Raw genomic sequence first — 20,780 nt, 5'->3', positions numbered from 1 at the left:
AGCTGGTCTGCACATGCTCTGAGGACACGGCCAGGGATGCCGTCTGGGCCGGCAGCCGTTGCGAGGGTTAACACGTTTAAATGTCTGACTCACTTTGGCCACAGAGAACAAGAGGACACAGGTCCTAAGGTAATGAGAAATTATATTTTCTTGGAAGCTGTGAAGCTGAATTATTTACACCACAAGCACATATTTTTTGCTCCCTGGGCAGTGTTTACAATATTAATATGATTAAGCCATATCTGGGATATCTGGCATACTGGGGACAAAAGCTTTTTCATTCAATAAAACAACATCATAACATATATGGCTGTCATATTATTAAGTATGATATTTTATCAATGATATTAATTTTTATCAATGATGACTAATTATGTATACATTTCAATCAGGACTGACTAGTCCAAATGCTATTATGTACTGTACATATATGAATTTTCTCTCTTGCTCCCATTCCCAATTGTATATAATATAGTCAGGAGTTTAGTAACAATGACGGTCTGTTCCTTTGTACAAATGAATGAACTATCTCCAGATGGCAGGGACGGACTATCTCCAGACTGTCTGGAATGCTGATTTACAATGACTGACCTTGGCTTCAGGCGAGGAGGGAAGGCTCGAGAACTATAGGGCCTCTCTACTAGTGTCATGAAGAGATAGAACATTTAGAAAACGCTGACGTCATTTTCAGTTTATAACCTGTGGTAAAATGTGTATGTACCAGTACTCTCTTGAATTAAACGCTGTTACCTGACTTTTAAGACTGGGGCTCTGTCCATTCTTATAAAAATATAGGGTCTTACAAGCCCTTCGAATGCATTGACAGAGTAATGAATTCTGATTGGGAAATAATACAGAGGAATTTAGTATTCCTTTAACAGATACACACTCCATATAGGTAGAAATACTACAGATGGGAAGTGTTGCCCAAAAGCTATCTCTCATGTACGAAAGCTGAAATCGAAGGGGGGGGGGGGCTCCTTATTATGAACAGGTTTCTGTTGTTTGTGACAACATGTCAAAACATCTCAAGTCCAGTGTTTGTTATGAGAGCCTATTGCATTACACTGGAGTTTCAACAAGTAATACGACTTGATTAGTTAACAATGACTTTAGGGAGGGGACAGGGATCATTGATGAGCCAGTTCTGTAATACCCACCGTAATATTCATTGGGTTAGGATTAGATCCCAGAGAATCGAAGATATTTTGCTATACGGTATTCAATTTGTAACATTTAGGCAATGCATTAGAACAATTCCCATCACAAATACGAATAGGAAACATCATGCGGTCAGAGTGGACAGACACACACACACACACACACACACACACATGCTCTCTCCCCCTGTTCGCCACCAGCAATCTTTACCCATCCGACCGTATAATGACAGAGATGATTGCAAAGACTGCAAGGGATCAAAGGTACAGGAGAAAGGGGAAAAAGCTAGGAAATTCAGTACTCTAGAGGAACTCCACCACTTAACTTTCTTCAGGTATAGAGGTTATATATACTGTATATATACAGTATATAGAGAGAGAGAGAGTGTAACGGCAGATCTCCTCTTCGTCTGAAGAGGAGTAAGGATCGGACCAAGATGCAGCGTGGTAAGTGTTCATGACGATATTTTAATAAACACAAATGAACACTCGAACAAAAACAATAAACGATAACGTGGAATCTACAAAAACCGAAACAGTACCGTGTGGCGACAAACACACACACGGAAACAAACACCCACCTACCAACAGTAAAACCCAGGCTACCTAAGTATGATTCTCAATCAGAGACAACTAACGACACCTGCCTCTGATTGAGAACCATACTAGGCCGAAACAGAAACCAAACATAGAAAAACAAACATAGACTGCCCATCCCAACTCACACCCTGACCATACTAAATAAAGACAAAACAAAGGAAATAAAGGTCAGAACATGACAGTACCCCCAAAAGGTGTGGACTCCGGCCTCAAAACCTGAACCTATAGGGGAGGGTCTGGGTGGGCGTCTTTACGCGGTGGCGGCTCTGGCGCGGGACGTGGACCCCACTTCACCACAGTTTTTGTCAACAGCCCCCGTGGCCTCTTATGAGCAGCGAACCTCGCCACCGACCTCCGACTGGGGACCCTAGCCATGGTTCCCAAATGGACGGGAGATTCCAGCAGCGCCGGACAGGCGGGAGACTCCGGCAGCTCCGGAGTGAAGGGCGATTCTGGCATTGCCTGGCTGACTGACAGCTCTGGCAGCTCCTGGCTGGCTGGCGGCTCTGGCAGATCCTGGCTGACTGACGGCTCTGGCAGCTCCTGGCTGACTGAGGGCTCTGGCAGCTCCTGGCTGGCTGGCGGCTCTGGCAGTTCCTGGCTGGCTGGCGGCTCTGGCAGCTCCTGGCTGGCTGACGGCTCTGGAGGCTCCTGGCTGACTGGTGGCTCTGGAGGCTCCTGGCTGGCGGCTCTGGAGGCTCCTGGCTGACTGGCGGCTCTGGCGGCTCCTGGCTGGTTGATGGCTCAGGCAGCTCCTGGCTGGTTGATGGCTCTGGCGGCTCCTGGCTGGTTGACGGCTCTGGCGGCTCCTGGCTGGTTGACGGCTCTGGCGGCTCCTGGCTGGCTGACGGCTCTGGCGGCTCCTGGCTTTCTGACGGCTCTGGACACATACGACGCCGCACCTTGGTCCTCTTCTCCTTCATACGACGGCCATTACAGATCTTTGTCCCCAAGTGCAGTTACAAACCGTAGTCTGGCTTTATTATGGCGGTTTTGGAGCAGTGGCTTCTTCCTTGGTGAGCGGCCTTTCAGGTTATGTCGATATAGGACTAATTTTCCTGTGGATATACTGTAGATACTTTTGTACCTGTTTACTCCAGCATCTTCACAAGGTCCTTTGCTGTTGTCCTGGGATTGATTTGCACTTTTCGCACCGAAGTACATTCAACTCTAGGAGACAGAATGCGTCTCCTTCCTGAGCGGTATGACGGCTGCGTGGTCCCATGGTGTTCATACTTGCGTACTATTGTTTGTACAGATGAGCATGGTACCTTCAGGCGTTGGACCAGACTTGTGGAGGTTTACACATTTTTTTCCGAGGTCTTGGCTGATTTATTTTGATTTTCCCATGATGTCAAGCAAAAAGGCACTAAGTTTGAAGGTAGGCCTTGAAATACATCCATAGGTACACCTCTAATTAACTCAAATTATGTCAATTAGCCTATCAGAAGTTTCTAAAGCCATGACATAATTTTCTGGAATTTTCCAAGTTGTTTATTAAAGGCACAGTCAACTTAGTGTATGTAAACTTCTGACCCACTGGAATTGTAATGCAGTGAATTATAAGTGAAATAATCTGTCTGTAAACAATTGTTGGAAAAATGACTTGTGTCGTCCACAAATTAGATTAACCGACTTGCCAAAACTATAGTTTGTTAACAAGAAATTTGTGGAGTGGTTGAAAAATGAGTTTTAATGACTCCAACCTAAGTGTATGTGAACTTCCGACTTCAACTGTATGTTTATTTATTTTCCCTTTGGTACTTTAACTATTTGCACATCATTACAACTCTGTATATAGCCATAATATGACATTTGCAATGTTTCTATTCCTTCTCAACTTTTGTGTCTGTAATATTTACTGTTAATTTTTTATTGTTTATTTAACTTTTGTTTATTATCTATTTCACACGCTTTGGCAATGTAAACATGTTTACCATGCCAATAAAGTCATTTGGATTTAATTGAAATTGAGAGAGAGAGAGAGAGAGAGACAGAGCGAGAGAGAGAGAGAGAGAGAGAGAGAGAGAGAGAGAGAGAGAGAGAGAGAGAGAGAGAGAGAGAGAGAGAGAGAGAGAGAGAGAGAGAGAGAGAGAGAGAGAGAGAGAGAGAGAGAGAGAGAGAAAGAAAGAGAGGTGATAAAGAGGGAGAGGTGGAGGGGTAGAGGTTATAGAGGGAGAGAGAGAGAGAGAGTGGTGGAGAGGTAGAGGTGATAAAGAGAGATAGAGAGAGAGAGAGAGAGAGAGAGAGAGAGAGAGAGAGAGAGAGAGAGAGAGAGAGAGAGAGAGAGAGAGAGTTGATCGAGAGAGGTGCTGTCTGGACTAGATGGAGGGGGAGAGAATGAGAGAGAGAAAGAGATGAGAGTAGAGATGGAGCGAGAGTGAAAGAGAGGACTGTAGGGAACTCAGTGTGGGCAGTCGTTTAGAAGAGAAGCACTACTGAGCAGCACCTGTCTCCACAGTCTGTTCTGTCCCATTCCCTGGCCCCATAGGACAAGGTGGCTTCAAAGCTATTGTTCTGAACACTCCCAGCAGTGTTGAGCTGTGAATAACACGCTCTCTAGCTATCTCATCTGTCTACGCTGTCTGTCCAAGCTTGACTGTTTTCTTTGTCACTGGGAAAGCTTAATTATGCACAAAATGTATTCCAATTGAAATATTTAGGTACTTTAAGAGATTTTAAAATTGCATATTGAAGTTGATGGGTCTCTTTTTAGCTTTTGTAGTATCCCCTTGGATTGTGCTATTTGGCATTTACACACTTATTTATTTCTCAATTAATTAATAACTTATTCATTCCACAAACAAGGAACAAAAGGAACCTTCATTGCAGTACATACAATATTTAGAAAACCACGTTTCACCACGAGGTTGTTTATGAGCATCCCATTCGAACTTGTCCCTCCTATCAGATCGCTTTGTGGAGAAAACAGAGTGTACCAAAAACAAGTATTCAGTAAACTATTATGGAGAGAAGATAGGTACAGTTTATCTGAAGCAATGAGCGTAAACAAAACACCCAGTCCAGCCCTGAGGGCCTGTTGATTAATAGGTCTTGACACCTCCGACGGAGCTGATAGATCAGAAGGGCCAATAGATGAGTGCTGGAGACATTGTAAGCCTTATTACAGCCCAATACAGCAGCACGCCATGGCTATTCATCACACGCCGGCGGGTACAACGTAAAGGGTCATTTGGAACCACGGCAATCTAGCAATGCCATGTTCCCCCAAAAAGTATTTTCATAAGTTTGCAGCTTGATGATCTGCATTGTCATTGTTGTCTTGTGTTATGAAGTGAACGTGCGGTGCAGGTAGTATGTTTGTGTAGGAGGGGTTTGGAATTGATATGTATTTTCCATAATTCCAAAGGTAATATTAAGGTGAACATGGCTTGCAGTAGTTGTTCATTTGTCCTGTTGATAAGAATGTGTATGCTAATACCGTGTGTGGGTAGATATTACTGTGTCGGGTCTGATAGGGAGCAATGTTCCCTCTAATTGTTTTCGTCCCTGAGCAAATTTCAGGTCTCCTGAGTGCAAAACTTGAGTGTAGTGAAAATATGTAACTTCTGGCATGAGTTTACTGTGAACACTGAGGCTGTACCCGCTTTAAGTTAGTTTTAACAGTGGCCATGTAGGCTATTGTGGCTATTTGATCATAATGTAAGCCTATCAGAGTGGCCTACCTTAAAACAAAGAAAAAATGGAAAAAATGCATCCCATAACATTTCAACATGGAAATAGTTGTTTTATCATTCAACCTACAGTAGCAGCCAATATGTGGTATTCAATGTAGGCGTACATTCTATGAGACTTTTGGAAAGAAAATACGTAGGGATTTACGTTAACCTGTTTGTCCTTCAGACAAGGAGGTGACTGAAATTGTTGTGTTGTTTCTTGCAAGAAACCACTTTGCAAAATAAAATGCATTACTATTCCTATACCATTATTAAAGAGAATCAGACAAATTATACTACCCTCTGCCTATTGGCTACTTAGCTTATTCAAACCTGTCTCAAAATACAACACTGCTCCGTACAGAAAAAAAGCTCTTTGCCTGACTTGCTTTTCAAAGATGGTCAGAAATGCACAAGTTCTGTGCTCTTGTAAGAAGCAACCACTCCCCCATAGCTGACTAGAAATTAGCTATAACTGGGCTAATAACTCACTTACTAGCAACGAATATGAACAAATATACACACCTGGATACATGCAGCTCTTGCTTTGATCTCAAAACAAGCACATTTACTCATGACCACTCATGCTGTAAACACAGTCCAGTTCAAAGTGAATGGCACAGATCCATATATGGCAATGGTCTATCTGCAGCTTGAATTGGTTATGGTGCCGGTCTGTGTTGAGTGTGGGTCCTGCCTTGGGTCCTGCCTTGAGTTCTGCCTTTCAATGCAATAGAATCATACTCCAATGCGTTCTTCCTACAATAAAATATCTTGCATAATTTGTTTTGTTTCGGTATGTTGCATTGAAAGTGACTAATATTACATTGATTTGATCTCAATTCACACAGTAGAGGGAAACATTGATACTGTTAGCTAAAGGGGAAAACTAGAAAGTTGAGGGAATTTCAATCTTGTGCTTCTCTGCGCGGGCTGACATTTCTTCTGCGTGGCAGTCCCGGGGAGCTGAGCGCCCACACGTAGCTTTAGAAGGGAACATTAATAGGGAGATACTGCAGGTTCAGTGTTTGTAATAAGGGCAGGATTCTATTTGCTCCTGTATGCAAAACGGTGTTTTAATGATTTTTAATGATTTTTCTGAAAGATTTATCTTCACAGGCTGAAATGGTTCATTTGCCATAGTGTGACTACGATAACATGCAAAAGACCATTTTCCACTACAGTGACAAACAAAATTAGACAATAGGATTTTACAAAACTTTCCCCTTAACCTCTCCAAAAATCGAATCCTTTGTGTTTGAATTGACATGGCCATTTTGGGGCGCCAGACAGCATTGGCTGTCAGCATGGAGCCTTCAACACAGAGATGAATAATGTCCCCCATTAATAAACGAGAAGGTGTTGTTAGGTTGAACATCATGGGGCGTTTGATCCGGCTGAGAGAGGAAGACAGCTCTGTGAAGCGTTCCTGAAGATTCTAGCTGGGTGTTGGGTAGCTAGGTAGAAGGGAGACGATGGAGCCACTGGAGGAAAAGACCCAACTGAACACAGTGCTTTAATAGCAGAACGTCAATATGTGTCTCTCTCCCTGGACGGATGTGTTCCCAGGTTAAATGGTAGACACCGTAGTAGGAGGAAGTAGTGCCTTGTGCTTAGGAGGTCCAGGGAGTATCAGACTTAGTTTCTCATGACAAAGTTGTTAGAATGTAAACTGAGCTGTTGGGGATGTTTCAGAAAACAAGAAGTGATGATATCACGTCAATAATCTGATTAAAACGGGACTGATATTTCAAACCTCAGCATTAACTTGTATTACCGTAATACCCTCGGCACCAGCAACACACATATAGCTATTTGAAAATTGATACATTCACATTTTTTCATTATTTTCAGAACAATGTTGTAGACTCTTCAACAATGTAGTAGACCCCACAACATTTCTAATCAACCACAATAGGAAATCGTAATGCATGCAGTAAAACTAACGGTATATTAGCATATAATGACAACAAATCCACAATGTGTTAGTATATAAGCACACAGACGGCTGGAGGCGTAGGCTGTGTTTGTATGAAAACAATCCCACGGAACATGCCGCAACTTCTAACCCACAGTAGATTAATTAGATCATGTTGAAGTAAATCAATGGTCTTCTCCATAGGAAATATTTTATAAAGGCGAACATTGAAAGAGGCATGAAACCATGAAGAGAATTCTTGCCCACCATCCGTGGTAACAGTGTCAATACCAACTCCCTGCCAAGCATTGGCCTTATGCTCCGTCCTGGCTCATAGAACTGCCTCCAAACCGGCCATATGTCAACTGCTATCAGGAGGGAGGATGCTCGGTGCTAAGCTTGGAAAAACAAAGAAGGCCTACAGGTATATTGAAAAATGTATAAATGTAAGAGTAAAAGAGAAAGGTGTGAGAGATGTTGGCAGATTTAGAATTATTAGCAGTGATTTGCGTGCCTTTTAAAAAAAAATAATAAAAGTGTAGGCCTAAACAAGCAAGGAATGCACACAAACACACACATATAGATGTAAATGTAACACACACACACACTCCCTCTATGGGCAGGTAGCCAATATGAATAGTCAAGGGGCCCTGGCCATCTGCATTCATAAATCAGAGCCTACACTCTGATGAAAGATTGAATCTCTGTATTCCTCCCTGGACATGGAAAATCCATCTTCCCAGATAACGAGTCCATCTCCCTCGACTCTCTGGACAATGCCAGCGCCATCTGCAGGAGTGACATCCGGAAGGAGATGGATCTTTGGAAGCGGCATGTAGAAAAGGAAAATTAAATCTACTTCTCACCTACAGTAGAAGCCTGTACCCTCTTAGAAAAAAAGTGCTATCTAAAGTGCTATCTGTCCTCACAGGAGAAACTTTTGGTTTCAGGTAGAACCTTTTTGGCTTCCAGCCAACTCTTTCCACAGAGAGTTCTTCATGGAACCCAAGAGTTCTACCTGAAACCAATGGGAATGGCCGAAGAACCCTTTTGGAACCCTTTTTTTCCCCATCAAGGTTTTGGCCTATAAACGTTAAAAAATTACTTTAAACCAACAAGTCTGGAGACTTTTTGTCCAGCAGATGGTGGCACACCACTGCCCACCCAAACAGAAGTCATATATCTTCAGATTGATGAGTAGTTGATATTGTTAACCCTTCTTCCATCCCAGTCATCATTATGTGTTGTTTATCATTTACACCAGTGTTATTCAAAGTTGTTCAGCAGGAACCCAATTATTATTATTTTTTGTGTTTTTTTGTTGTTGAATTTTTACCCCTTTTTCTCCCCAATTTCATGGTATCCAATTGTTTTCAGTAGCTACTATCTTGTCTCATCGCTACTACTCCCGTACGGGCTCGGGAGAGACGAAGGTTGAAAGTCATGCATCCTCCGATACACAACCCAACCAAGCCGCACTGCTTCTTAACACAGCGCGCATCCAACCCAGAAGCCAGCCGCACCAATGTGTCGGAGGAAACACTGTGCACCTGGCAACCTTGGTTAGCGCGCACTGTGCCCGGCCCACCACAAGAGTCGCTGGTGCGCGATGAGACAAGGATATCCCTACCGGCCAAGCCCTCCCTAACTCGGACGACGCTAGGCCAATTGTGCGTCGCCCCACAGACCTCCCGCTAGCGGCCGGTTACGACAGAGCCTGGGCGCGAACCCAGAGTCTCTGATGGCACAGCTGGCACTGCAGTACAGCACCCTTAACCACTGCGCCACCCGGGAGGCCCTTGGGAACCCAATTTTTATGCCCGAGTTTCTGGGGACCCAATTTTTTCTCCAAGAATTTTGTGTGACCCCACACCACCCCAAATCTAATGACAACCTTAAAATCGGGAAAATTTTGATTTTTACATCAACAAATAACCTTCAATTCATTGCATTTTCTAGATGAAAACAAACCACTAAGTACATTGACTCAATAACACTTTATTTTTCAAATGATCTTTCTCAGCAATTTGTGTATTGTCCAGTACAATAAACTGTAATCTACATTTAATTTTTGGGGGGGTGACCTCACTGCCGTTTCCCCGCGACCCTAACTTTGAATACCACTGATTTACATTGTCAACAGGTTGCGATGACTCACAGTAGGCCTCATGTTTGATGCCGATTGGATTTTTTTATTCTTAACTTGTATTATTTCTTATTGTTGTTGCATTGTCAAGAAGGACCTTACAAATAAACATTTATTTGGACAGAGTATACCAGGTGTGTCCTGTATGTACGATAAAACTCAAAAAACGTTTCTGTTTCAAATGTCAGTGAGTGTGGCAGTGGGGGGGGGTGTAGATTTGTGTGTGTGTGTCTTTAACAATGGTGTAAATTCAGGTGTTTATCACTGTATCAAGTGCCCCCAAGGCTAGTTGTCGTGAAGAAAACAGTCACACTAAAATGTTGAACCTTTATTCAGCTAGCCAGGTAAGCCATTGAGACAAATTATATTTCACAATTAAGAGCTGAGATTAGTTTTCCAAAGCCTTGTAGCTAACATGGTGCCTTTGTTCTCTCAACATTTCCCTTGGGTATCATCTCTGAGTACAACAATAGCACATAAACTTGCATTAAGATAAGACACCTGAAAACCCGCCAACACAATGACACTGTGAATCCACCACAGCACATGTGGAGGAGATCTCCTTAAGGCCCCCATGGGGCCATGCAGACTGTAAAAGGGAAAATGACATTGGGAGTGCACATTCATATGCTGAATGATATCTGTTGGTATTTTCTGTCCTCCAGAGCAGAGTATAGGCATCTGAGCATTGCCTCGATCAGCTCACTGCCATATATCCCAAGACATCACAAGACAGACCATTAGTTTATTGCTCAGCCAGCAATGGCAAGTAAGTAAGCATGAACAATGTGAAACTTTGAAGGAGAAAGCAACATTCCCCCTTTCCTCTAAATTGAGAGAAATAATATATTGTTTGTTAGCAGCCGGGCCCAAGTTTACTTTTCTTCTGGTTGGATTGTAATTTTCTGGTCATGTTCATCTTTTCAGGAGTTCTTTCCAGGCCAAACACTTTTACGTTGTTCCCAATATGAGTGGCCCTTACTTCAAACTACACATTAGATAATTGCCAAGGCCAGAAATGTGATTAAGTATCCATAGAGAACATCTGAAAATCCATATGAAAAGCCTGCTCTCTAGTCAGATCCTTAGTCTAAAACCTAAACCATTTCGACAGGCTGTCAAATTCCTATGTCACATTTTTTGGGGAAATGTAGCCTAAAATGATATGCACCTCATAAAGACTATCAGCACTTGGGGGTTTGGAGATAAGTGTCACTAGGCTACAGTACTTGTCTATTTGAGAGCGAAAGCTTGTCATGAGCTGTTACCATGGAAATACTCAAGCCAGTCTGTAAAAGAAGCCTTTAATGCACACTGAATCCCCCTTACCATCTACAATAACATGCTTCACTTTGCATTCATTCCTGAAATTAAGATAGTAGAATGCATGTAGTTGTATCTGCGCCAACTTATGCAGAGAAATGACATGGTGTACTAGGACATGAGAACCCAGCTAACTGTTGCCATGACAACTCCGCCAGGGGATAATTGTTTTACAGCATAAAAAACCCAACCAAATGTTGCTGCTTCTGAAATATGTTTGTGCCTCTCTGTCAGAGATTGCCAGACTGTCCCAAATCTCAAAAGGTAACAAAAGGTTTGAGGACGACGATGAATGTATACGTTTATCAGCCCAAGAGAAAGCATTACATCACATGACAACTCTACCCACCAAATACGTATGGCATAAATCTCTGAGATGAACGATTAGACAGTGGTGGACATATTGTTTGCCATTGTCAGTTGTACATAATAGGGACATGGCCAAACTTCGCAAAGATCTATTGAAAATGTCATCGCTTACAGAGGTATTTCCCTAAAGGGTTTCATCTGTCTTGAACATATCTCGTTGTTTTTCTAGTGCCACAGTTAAAGAATCCAAACAAACTCATCTTATCTGTCTTACAAAAGAAGAATGTAACCCACGATATCAATATTTATTCAGAAACATTGTCAACTATCTTTGCATATCAGACAGAACTTCGACCTTTTCAGATCCAAAGAAAGTGCAGGCTTCTGAGTTGCCTTGTGGGATGGTCTGGAATCAACACTGAAATGGAAAAGAACTCTTAGGTTCCATATATTATTACTAAAAGTTAAACCACCCTTTGTAGTCCTATTGATATGTTTCAATGGTTTCTAGTTCACAAACCATTTTTAAATCCTCAAATTGGAATTGCTGTTCTTTCCAAAGAGATATTACAAAGTGTAATATACAGTGTACATAAAGATATTACAAGTCATCAAATATGGGCATATTTTTGGGGATGTAAAAAATCTACTGCTGCATATGGATCACATGAAACATTTCCACCTGGCCTCATGGCAATTTGTAAGATTTGGTATGTAAATCTGTTCCCCTTCCATCTTCCATTTAGTATGATACATTAGCTTACACTAGGTTACATTATGAATGGAATAGCAGTTGTACAATATCATATGAATTACAGGAGGTATAGTATCATACATCTTACCCGGGCGTACAATAGCATACGAATTGGATGAAGTAACTTATCATACGGTCGCAGTATATGCCACCCATCCCGACCAACCTCCCTCCTATCGTTTCTGTGTTAAGTAATCTGCATAGTTATGTAATCTAGCTATGTAATCATTGATGTCCCAGGAGCGGTAAACACTGTTGAAGTGTATAATTGTAATACATACATGCAGACACAGCATCATTCATAGAATGGAGTTTGATACACGTGGTATTGGATTTTCCTGAAAAATAATGTCTCACAGAGATTCATACCTGAACCGCACCTTCATTTGCCAAGGAAGAGTACATGATCAGTGAATATATTCAATGTACAGGCTACAATGTGGGGATCTCATGCGTGGTAATAACTACAGTACATGTATATTGGACTTGCATCCTTGACACAATAAAGTTATTATATGCTACTCAATTCTTAGACTTCAATAATGTCATTCAGGTTTAAAGTTGATAGAACAACTATGATAGCTGAGGTTCATAGATTGGTATGAATATTAGTTCAGAACCTAACGTTTTAAGGTACATACACAGATCAGCTACACACTGTCGCTAGCTACACATCCATAGGCATACAGTTATTTTTCTCCTCCACTACACAATAAGCAAGTAAATAGTTAGCTAGCTATGTTACTTCAGCTGCATTGCATGGCAAGGCAAGCTTACGCAATTGTACATTCAATTTGCAGTAAATACTTTAGCTAGCTAGATTCTTTACGTTCACTGTTTCAAGACGACAGCCTGGTTTGTTGTTTTTATCAGGAGCCCCTAAAACATTAAACAACACAAATTACAATGTCATACTCATGTTATAACACCAGCTAGCTAGCTGAGTAATGTTAGCTAGTCAGCTAACTTGCCAAATAGTGATTTTCGTAAATTAACTTTATGACCAAAAACTATGCACAATCGTTTGTCTCTACATTAAATAACATATTCCTCTCAATTGTATTTTTTTTTTGCTTGACTCGTTACGAAGTTATAATTACTTACATTTGCTTCCCCCATAATGTTTTGTCCGCCATCTTTAGTGAAGAAAGTCACCAGGGACGGGTGGCTCGCGTCAAATTTGTCATTGGAACCACTCGATATGATTGGTCATATATAAACCTTGGAACCCAAATGCATAATGAGTGCTCTAACTCCCTCTTGTGGTGGTGTAAGCTTGCAACTTTTAAAGGAGGAACCACTGTAAGTAACCTTCTGTCTTTAGTAACCTACTGTCTTAAGTAACCTTCTGTCTTTCATAACCATACCAAACGTAACATATCCTACTTATCGATTGTGCAAAGGTTTATGTAAAATACCAGACGTCTGTCCAGTGAGTCCAGTCTGTGAATACAGCGGCGTTGGGAAAATGTATCATCATGTTGTAATGCTAATTAGCTTACATATTTTGGATGACATAAGCTAATTGACTGATTGATTGACCAGTATGAGTACATGCTACAGAAGGCTAGTGTACTCTCTTGGCTAATTAGTTAGTGGAGCGGATCATAATCTTCAAGATCCTTGGTGTCCACATCACTAACAAATAATAATGGTCCAAACACACCAAGAGGGTACGACAACGGCTATCCACCCTTAGGAGAAAGAAAATATTTGGCATGGGCCCTCAAATTCTCAAAACGTTCTACAGCCTCACCATCTAGAGCATTGGTTGTATCACCACTTGGTATAGCAACAGCTCGGCATCTGACCGCAAGGCGCTACAGAGGGTAGTGCGTATGGCACAGTACATCACTAGGGCCAAGCTTCCTGCCATCCAGGACCTCTATACCAGGCGGTGTCAAAGGAATTCCATAAAATGTTCAAAGACTCCAGCCAACCTAGTCATAGACTGTTCTATCTGCTACTGCACGGCCGGTGGTACCGTAGCGCCAAGGCTAGGTCCAAAAGGCCCCTTAACAGCTTCTACCTCCAAGCCATAAGACTGCTGAACAGTTAATCAAATGGCTACCTGGACTATTTCTACTGACCCCCTTTTTATGCTGCTGCTACTCTCTGTTTATTATCTATACCCCCCTACCTACATCTACATATTACCTCAATTACCTCGAATAACCTGTACCCCCGCACATTGACTCTGTACCAGTACGCCCTGTATATAGCCAAGTTATTGTTATTTTATAGTGTTCTTTTTTTTTAAATAGCAAATATTTTCTTACTTACTTTACTTTCTGCATTGTTGGTTAAGGGCTTGTAAGTAAGCTCATGTGACAAATAACAGTTGGTTTGATTAGATTTTATCAGCTTGCATGCATACATTCTTGAGATTTACTGTTCTGTTAGAATACAAAGCATGGCATTCAAACAATAATGGATTAATTAAACATTGTACTACAATATATAGTATTACTTGATTGGCAAATAACCATAGCTGTCCACATGTTTTAGAACATCCCAATCATACAAGTCCATGTTATGTAATTGAACAAATGATGATCCGTGCTTGGACTGACAAATGTATCCCCCAGTCCAGCAAAATCTTTGAAGGACTAATTGCAAAGATCATTGACCTGTTATTTCAACAGTAGCTTAGTTTGGATTGGCTTTTGACAGGGTTACCCTCTGTGGACACTAATCTAACACAAGTGCCAAACCATGTAGTCAAAATGTATTGCCCTAGCTGCCTATCAATGAGAACCATTGATTAGAGGGCCTCAAAGGATCAAGATGATGACACCAGAATATGTGATACAATATTTGTGTTTTTCAGTGTTTGAAGCCATGTGGCCATTTCTAATAATTCTTTCTGTCATATTCTTCGAGTTAACTACAGTAGCTAAATACTGAATGTAGGTAGCTACTGGATGTGGCTTTAGCAGAGATATTAGAGAAATGAGGAGATAGGAAATAACGCCTCACCCAGCAGACTGTCGACCAATCGCGTTCATGTTATCATGCTGCATCATGCAGTTGCTAAGATAATTGTAACACAATCCCTTCTCAAGGTCAGAGTATGAGTCGAATAACCTGCCTATTTTCCTGTAAAGTATGTAATGTTAGGTTTCCAAAGCTATACAATATTACAGAGAACAAGTTGGCTATCTCACATCTCAGAAAAGATATGTAATGTTCTACTTCTTGTTGATTAAATTCATGCTAATGTTGGGTTTTTGAGCTTGCACCCATTTGATTCCCACTCACTCCTTGAAGGCGAGCTTTTCTTGTCCCTGAATCAACCAGAATGCACCGCACGGACCATTGACGATGCATGGGCAACATACACAATGAGCATTAATACAATTACAATAGAGTAATTGTATTCAATTATCTCTGGCTTCAGATAGCTATGTATTGTAGTTAGCTACTGCAAGTAGTTGTAGTTATCTATGTAGCTAGCTACATAGCTAACTCATGCTACATACAGTACAGTATATATATATATATATAAGATGAAACGCTGGCTGTGATATTGACGACTCCTATGTGAGCTGGCAGATTCAGGCCCTGTGTACCTTGTCATCATTACTCACTGCCGGGGGAGGATTTTATCAATGCATACATTGACAGCTAGCAATCTGGGAACCTGGAGGAAGGGGATATCTCATCACCGTCTGATCACTCACATGGATGAACATTCATTTCGGTAAAGCAAAAATCACGCTGTGATTGGCTTAGCCAATGGACCATAAACACTCTTGATTACACAAAGGTTGTTGTGGAGATTAGTGGATTGATGGGGGCACCTCTTAGATGGTATAATGATTATGTTGATAATTAGTCTGAAGGAGTTGAGGGAAACTGGAAAAAGTTGTTTCACTTTCAAATAGTCAACCTTCAGTGTTTTTCAAGCCAAGTTGAAAGGGTGTTGAGATGTGAGGGGAAAAAGATGTGTTTGTGAGTTCGTAAAAAATAACATTAATGACTGTAGCAAGCCATGCAGAAGTCGCCTTTGACTACAGCTGTTTTGCCTCCAGCTATTTATCTTCCTTTATTTCATACCAACTGAAAGACATCGTACATACATCAAGCCAGGAAATGGGAAACATAAAGTACAGTGACTACTGTAACTAAAATGATATAGAAATCTTGAAGGCCAAAAAGATCATCAAGGACAACAACCACACTGCCTGTTCACCCCGCTACCATCCAGAAAGCGAGGTCAGTACAGGTGCATCAAAGCTGGGACCAAGAGACTGAAAAATTGCTTCTATCTCAATGCCATCAGACCGTTAAACAGCCATTACTAACACAGAGAGGATGCTGCCTACATACAGACTTGAAATCATTGGCCCTTCTAACAAATGGATCACTAGTCACTTTATTAATGCCAATTCAATAATTATGTTTACATATCTTGCATTACTCATCTCATATGTATATACTGTATTGTATACCATCTATTGCATCTTACCTATGCTACTCGGTAATTGCTCATCCATATATTTATATGTACATATTCTTATTCCATCCCTTTACTTAGATTTGTGTGTAATAGGTAGTTGTTGTGGAATTGTTAGATTACTAGATTATACTGCTGCACTGTCGGAACTAGAAGCACAAGCATTTCGCTACACTAGCAATAACATCTGCTAACCATGTGTATGTGACCAATAAAATTTGATTTGATTTGAAACATATGAGCATTTCTTCTTAAGAAACCTCCTAGGTTGAGTCTGACATGTCAAACTGCTCATATTAAGGAAAGGGGATATGTAGTCAGTTGTAAAACTGAATGCATTCAACTGAAAGGTGTCTTCCGCATTTAACCCAAACCCTCTGAATCAGAGAGGTGCGGGAAGGCTGCCTTAATCAATATCCACGTCATCGGCACCCGGGGAACAGTGGGTTAACTGCCTTGCTCAGGGGCGGAATGACATAGTTTTACCTTGTCAGCTCGGGATTTGATCCAGCAACCTTTCGGTTACTGGCCCAATGCTCCTACCCACCTGGTTACCTGCCTCCAAACTTTCACCTAGGGAGGGGTCAACAAAATATAAATACGTTGTCAGCCGGATTCGAACCTGCGCATGAAGATCCCAATGGATTTCTAGTACATCGCCGTAACCACTCGGCTGCCAATATTGTATTTGCCTTTTAGCCAACATTTAACTTTTTTAGTAAAAATATACTCAATTTCCATCAAGCCTTTTTCATGCAGGAGCTATTGTGATTATATCAGTGTGTTGATGAAATGGGTTACATTTCTCTCTGCTACCGCACGGCAAGCGGTACCGGAGCGCCAAGTCTAGGTCCAAAAGGCTTCTTAAAACAGCTTCTACCCCCAAGCCATAAGACTCCTGAACAGCTAATCAAAGGGCTAATCCAGACCACTCTTTTACACTGCTGCTACTCTATGTTTATTATCTATGCATAGTTACTTTAAGTTTACCTACATGTACATATTACCTCGACTAACCGGTGCCCCCGCACACTGACTCTGTACCTTAACCTTGCTATTGTTATTTTACTGCTCCTGTTTAATTATTTGTTACTTTTATTTTGTATTTTTTACTTATCTATTATTATTAATTTTTTTACTTAACACTTATTTTCTTAAAACTGCATTGTTGGTTAAGGGCTTGTAAGTAAGTATTTCACTGTATTGTTGTATTCCGCGCATGTGACAAATACAATTTGATTTGATTACCTCAACCTAAAATCATAAGATCATCATGTGCAACAAACATTTATAACATTTGAGTTCCATTAAGGAGACTGTAATAATAGCACATTGTGGCATGTGTTTATGCAGCATGATATTAGCTCGAGTTCTAGCTCACTGATATCCAGTTAGTCAAAATATGAACTGTAAATATTACATTTGACACGATGTGTTGTCAATCTCTGGGCACACAGTCCAAATGATATTAATCACCTTTAAATGGAGGCTGAGAGATGCTACATGATTTTAATATTATGTAATTAACTCTGTGGTTTAATGGAACATTAATGTCTCAAGAATTTGCTGAGGAACATATGGCCTGGATGGGAAGAAGGGATAGGGAGGTTATCTCCGAAGACCAGCGGGCAGCCTGTCGTTCTCATGGAGATGTGTGAAATTCATTAACACTAAACAGAGGGCTGACTGTCTCCTCTCGCAGTTTCTTTATCACTAAGGCGTTTTCCACTTCGTAATGGACCGACTGACCCCATTGAGGCTCATCCATGAGATATCATTTTTACAATGGAAGAGATGACTAGGCTGTATTTCATCAAAAAGGCTAAAATAGTGACGTTATCGGCACGCTTGACTTATATCGTTAAAATGCAATTTAGCAATTAACATTCTGGCATCCTAAATGAATGTATTCATCTCTGACAAAAACATGTGATTACTGAAGTCGTTGATCATTTGAAATGCTTAAACTGCAATTAACTCTTTCAGGGAATACTTTGTTAGTATGTAAGCATTTGAGATGCTGGTGAATAAACTGTTTCAGATGGTCTTGACAGAAGCAGACGTTTAAAAGACACCAAGAAGACAGTGTGGTAAAGTTAAGATACAACACCCAGAATGATAACAAGAGATTAGCCACTTTTTATTTAGAAAGAGTCCCAAAGATAAACAAGTTAGCACACATTCCATATACAAAATGTCAGTGAGAATAGTCTGGATATGTGATGATGAGGTTGATTAGATAACATACTGTTGTATTGTTCACCACAAAAAAAATCAACAGTGATACCAATAGTACATTGCTCCCTTCACATATGTGAGAGGAGGTTATCGCGTGTTAGATCAGGTTATTCAAATGCAAAAGTAACATTGGGCTTTCTGAAACTGTCTGTGTTTGCCTAAATCAGAGGTGTGTGTCTGTAAAAGCTGTTTCAAAGCTCCTACCTAAAAAAAGCTTCTGGGGGTTGTGTTGTATCCAAAAATGTAACGTTTCCTTGGAAACGTATCCTACAAAATAACTGATATTGAAAATCTGTCACCGCCAAATGATCCGCTTTAATAAGTACTGCATGTAATTGTAAAAAAATTAAATAATAATAATTAGTGAAGGGTTGTACAATTTTAGAAGGTATTATTTATACTTGTCATATAAAATATAAAATATATATATATATATTATGTCTAGTGTCCTATTTCCAGTCTCAAACATTTAGTCTCACAACTTCAACATTAAAATGGAAACGCATATAGTCAACATTTTAAAAGCAAAGTTAAATGAAATAATATGTAATTGAGGCAATGACATGCAACTAGTGCTATTTTACACTCAGGCTAATACAAAGTATGTGGAGTTAACTTGAAAGCTGAAGAGAAAAAAAAGCTGTTGAAATATCACTGTCTTAGCTGTAGAACTGTACAAAATGTCTTAGCCATAAAACTGTTACAAAACGTACAGAATGTATTGACTACATTCGCTTGGATGACAGTGACTGATTATATTAGGACTATATTCATACCTACTGGCACTACATTTTGGCACTCTTTACCTATTTGGCATTTTTAAACGGCCATTTTGACCATTGTGTATGTTTCTTTTCCTCTCACAGCAAAACATATAATACAATAGAGTGGGATGTCATGGACTGGACTGCTACCCTGGTCCTTGACAGAAAGAAATACAAACAGCAAAATACTTCAAAACAATCAAATAACATTCAAAAAAATACATAATTGTGCCACCCACTTGAACAAGTAAAAGGCATAGGTAAATTATTGATTTTAAATGTCAAGCATTGCTAAGTATTTTATATCAACAGCAAATATTAAAGAATAAGATTTACAGGAAAGTTTACAATAGTAATAAATTACATGATTTAAACATTTCAACCCCATTAGCAACATATTGGGCTTTTAAATATGGAACTACAAGATGTTAAGCTATTGTTATTTCACTACACTCACACATTAATATATTTATATTCAACCAGTATGTAAGCAGGATTATTTAAAAGCCATTTTGTGAAAATACATACAAATATTTTTTCCATATAGTTTTTCTTACATTTTCTATAGAAAAAGACATTTCACATCTCAATGCAAATTAAGTCAAGTATGCTTGAAGGATCTCGGGGTTGGCGGTGGAGGCTACAGAAACAATAACTCCCCCCCAGTTGAGATGACAGACCTCCCATTAGCAGCTGTTACAGTCAATAAAGCCTCCTAAAACTCAGATAGAGATAGTAAATGATGATGTCACCGGTTTACAAAAAAACAACCTCCCTTTTTATTCCCGAGATTAAATTCCATCGAGAGGGAGAGTATTTTGTTTAGTGAGAAATAAAGAGCGAAAAGAAAGACATGTCTTCATGCCACCATAATGTGAGGACCCTCGAACCATTCAACGAAGACCAAGAAAAAGAAAGTGCGAAGAAAGAGGGGCGGGGGAAAAGACAAAAACTGTTCTATTGAAACCAGTGTAAGGCACTCGAAAGGTTCTTATCGATCAGGAGAGATCTGTCAAGCTGACGTTCATTCCCATGCCAGGTCTCACGTAAGGTACTGCATGCACTGCTTTCGGAAACTCTGGAGTCATCACACGGCCGTTCTCCCCAGTACTCCCCGTTATAGACAGCCTCGCTTTGCTCCTCATCGCGTCTGTGAAGGTCACCTAACACACACACCCACACATGTGCAAACATACACACACAAGCCATCACACATACACACACATGCGTACACACACACAAGCAACACACACATATACACATACAAGCAACACACACGCAGACACGGTTCCCAGCACACGTGCAGACACACACAATAAAACCAGGTTAGTTCCAGACAGCCCTTCCAACCTAGTAAACTTAAAATTTTAAATGTACAAATATGAGAATGCAGATGCGAACCAAATATGACTGATTTCCATGGCTATGACAA

At 40.6% G+C, this 20,780-nt stretch overlaps 1 protein-coding gene across 6 annotated transcripts in view; it reads right to left on the bottom strand.

The window, feature by feature from the left end:
* Window positions 1–18,473: 18,473 nt before the first annotated feature.
* Window positions 18,474–20,780, bottom strand: part of LOC118379641 (glutamate receptor 2) — a 62,548-nt gene continuing 60,241 nt past the window's right edge. For 4 of the 6 annotated variants that reach the window (XM_035766670.2, XM_052511335.1, XM_052511342.1 and 1 more), the window contains exon 16: window positions 18,474–20,511. In XM_035766670.2, coding sequence (XP_035622563.2) covers window positions 20,306–20,511 — 206 coding nt within the window. In that variant the 3' untranslated portion in view covers window positions 18,474–20,305. The remainder of the gene's footprint in view (window positions 20,512–20,780) is intronic. The other 2 variants (XM_035766682.2, XM_052511357.1) reach the window with 1 other exon arrangement.

Source organism: Oncorhynchus keta, chromosome 4 (genome assembly GCF_023373465.1).
Source record: "Oncorhynchus keta strain PuntledgeMale-10-30-2019 chromosome 4, Oket_V2, whole genome shotgun sequence".
Classification (NCBI taxonomy): Eukaryota; Metazoa; Chordata; class Actinopteri; order Salmoniformes; family Salmonidae; genus Oncorhynchus; species Oncorhynchus keta.
Note: the sequence above shows the minus strand (reverse complement) of the source record. Positions and strands in the feature narration are given on the sequence as shown.